This window comes from Austrofundulus limnaeus, unplaced genomic scaffold (genome assembly GCF_001266775.1).
Source record: "Austrofundulus limnaeus strain Quisiro unplaced genomic scaffold, Austrofundulus_limnaeus-1.0 Scaffold10, whole genome shotgun sequence".
In the NCBI taxonomy this organism is placed as follows: domain Eukaryota; kingdom Metazoa; phylum Chordata; class Actinopteri; order Cyprinodontiformes; family Rivulidae; genus Austrofundulus; species Austrofundulus limnaeus.
This window is the reverse complement of record NW_013952412.1, coordinates 2,710,910-2,712,897: the sequence shown is the minus strand read 5'-3', so window position 1 is coordinate 2,712,897 and position 1,988 is coordinate 2,710,910. Positions and strand designations below refer to the sequence as shown.

The window sequence follows — 1,988 nt, the reverse complement described above, 5'->3', positions numbered from 1 at the left end:
GTCCACCATAGACTTTGCATGTAAACCTGATGCTCCTGATGCTGAAATCGCGTTTGGTGTGAACGCAGCATAATACTTTATTTACATTTGTTCACAGCTAAAAAGATGAGAACTGTGTTGATGTCACAGTGTTTATGAACCTGGTTGGGGGACATTCAAAAAGGAGCCTTTGTCTTTTTGGAATGGCGCAACATTTCTCCTGTTTATGATCACGACATTATTTAAAATTAAGTTTTCAAAATAGTGTTCTGTTTGAAAAAAAAAGCATGTACTTTATACATATATATATATATAACTGTCTGATGACACATTTGACCTTGACATATATCTGAGTCTTTTTGCTGTGAGTTACCTTTGTCTCTGAACGGATGTGTTAACCGTTTACTGACTCTGCTGCAGACTCTCTGCTCCTCTTCTCCCTCCTGCAGTGCTTGTGACTCCCTCCCTCCATCACACTGGGAGCCTGAGGAGTAATAAWGACACAAGGAGCAAAAGAATAAAYTGCAACCGTCCTATGATGTTGTTTAATCCTCTTCCACCCAAYGTCTCATAGTTACCATGAAGAGCAGATTGCACAGTGTTCTCCTCCTCGTCTTGGATATGGAGTCTGGGAACAGCCTGCTGTGTGGTTCTGTTCTGCTGCTCCTGAGTGGCCGTCATCCCCCCTCGCTCTGCTCCTGCTCCATCCCCACCGGGCTCGGCCACCACCTGGTTCTGGTTCTTACCGGGAGGACGGGGTATCCTGTCAGCCGAGTCCGAATCACTGTCCGAGCCGCCCCAGAACCAGGGGTTGTGTGTGTGCTCCAGGAGCCTGCGGGTCAGCCTGTACGCCAGCATCTCCTCGTAACATTTGCTGTAGGTCTCCCATTTAGGGTCTTTGAATTTCTTCATGTACTCTGAGCGGATCCTTTTTGTCACCATCTTCTCGCTCTTCAAACTGAAAATGAGCACGAAAAAAAGTCTAGCAACAGATCTAATAAGTGGAATTACAAGGCGAAGCACAGTGACAAGAACAGTGTCTTTCCTAACGTCACCGCCAGACATTTAAACCTTACCACGCAAACATTTCAAACCAATAGCAGGACAGGAGGCTTCTCAGAGCCCGCCCACCCCCTGACGGAGGCGTCGGGAAAGAAATAAAAACAAAAAGTCTGGTTTGATATGAACTCAGCGACTAAGAGATGCTGCTGTCTGAGCTTTGCTGCGATTTTCACCTGAAAATTAACCCCAGGAGAAAATCCGATCAGATCAACCGTTACTACGCTGGTAGCAGAAACTTCCTGGACGGAGTGACGTCACGATCACCTCCTCCTCTGATTGGCTCCCACGGCCTCGAAGGTTGAACACTCCGAATCAAAACTCACTCGAAATCACTACCAAAGCCGTCAAACACACCCACATCTAAACGTCATTAAAACACTGTCCTGACGCTTATATTTGGTATTTATTATTAAAATATAAACATCAGTGCAGAGTTAAGGACGCCGTGTACAATGTTAGCTCATTAAAATTAGCCACACGTCGTTCTGCGTAGGCGATGTCACGAAAAAATATGGTTGTTTTAACTTCGTCGGAATATTCATGCCACGGGAGGTAAATATGGAGCACCGATGATATAATCGCCTGTCACCCCGCTCGAAGACGCAGCTCGGGGGGTGGGGCAGGCATTAAATCTCCCCGCGGCCAGGAGTCGACTATGAACGGCTTTGATGGGAGAGATTCGTGCCTCTGTCCTGGTCTAATTTAGTGTACGGTAAATATACTTACACCAGCTCGGATTTCACGGGGAACAAGTGCAGGCAGGAGGGCGGACAGATGGCACCAACAAACAGCCTGCGTGACGTGCCCGCTGTGCGTAGCTCCGCCCACCCGAGGACGTTAAACCAAACACACCCCCGCAACAGGTGGTCCTGAGCGAGAATGCGCTCACTGAGGCTTCTTGTTATGATTCTATCACATTGTTAAATCGCAGGGGGAAATGTACATAT

At 47.3% G+C, this 1,988-nt stretch overlaps 1 protein-coding gene across 2 annotated transcripts in view; it reads right to left on the bottom strand.

The window, feature by feature from the left end:
* ccsapb (centriole, cilia and spindle-associated protein b) overlaps positions 1-1,883 on the bottom strand; it is a 7,134-nt gene extending 5,251 nt beyond the window's left edge. The window contains exons 1-3 of one of the 2 annotated variants that reach the window (XM_014001821.1): positions 1,768-1,883; positions 558-937; positions 353-463 (exon numbers count right to left, since the gene is read on the bottom strand). In XM_014001821.1, coding sequence (XP_013857275.1) covers positions 353-463; positions 558-921 — 475 coding nt within the window. In that variant the 5' untranslated portion in view covers positions 922-937; positions 1,768-1,883. Of the gene's footprint in view, positions 1-352; positions 464-557; positions 938-1,055; positions 1,109-1,767 lie in introns of those variants that run through there. The other variant, XM_014001819.1, reaches the window with a different exon arrangement.
* Between the last annotated feature and the right edge of the window lie 105 nt (positions 1,884-1,988).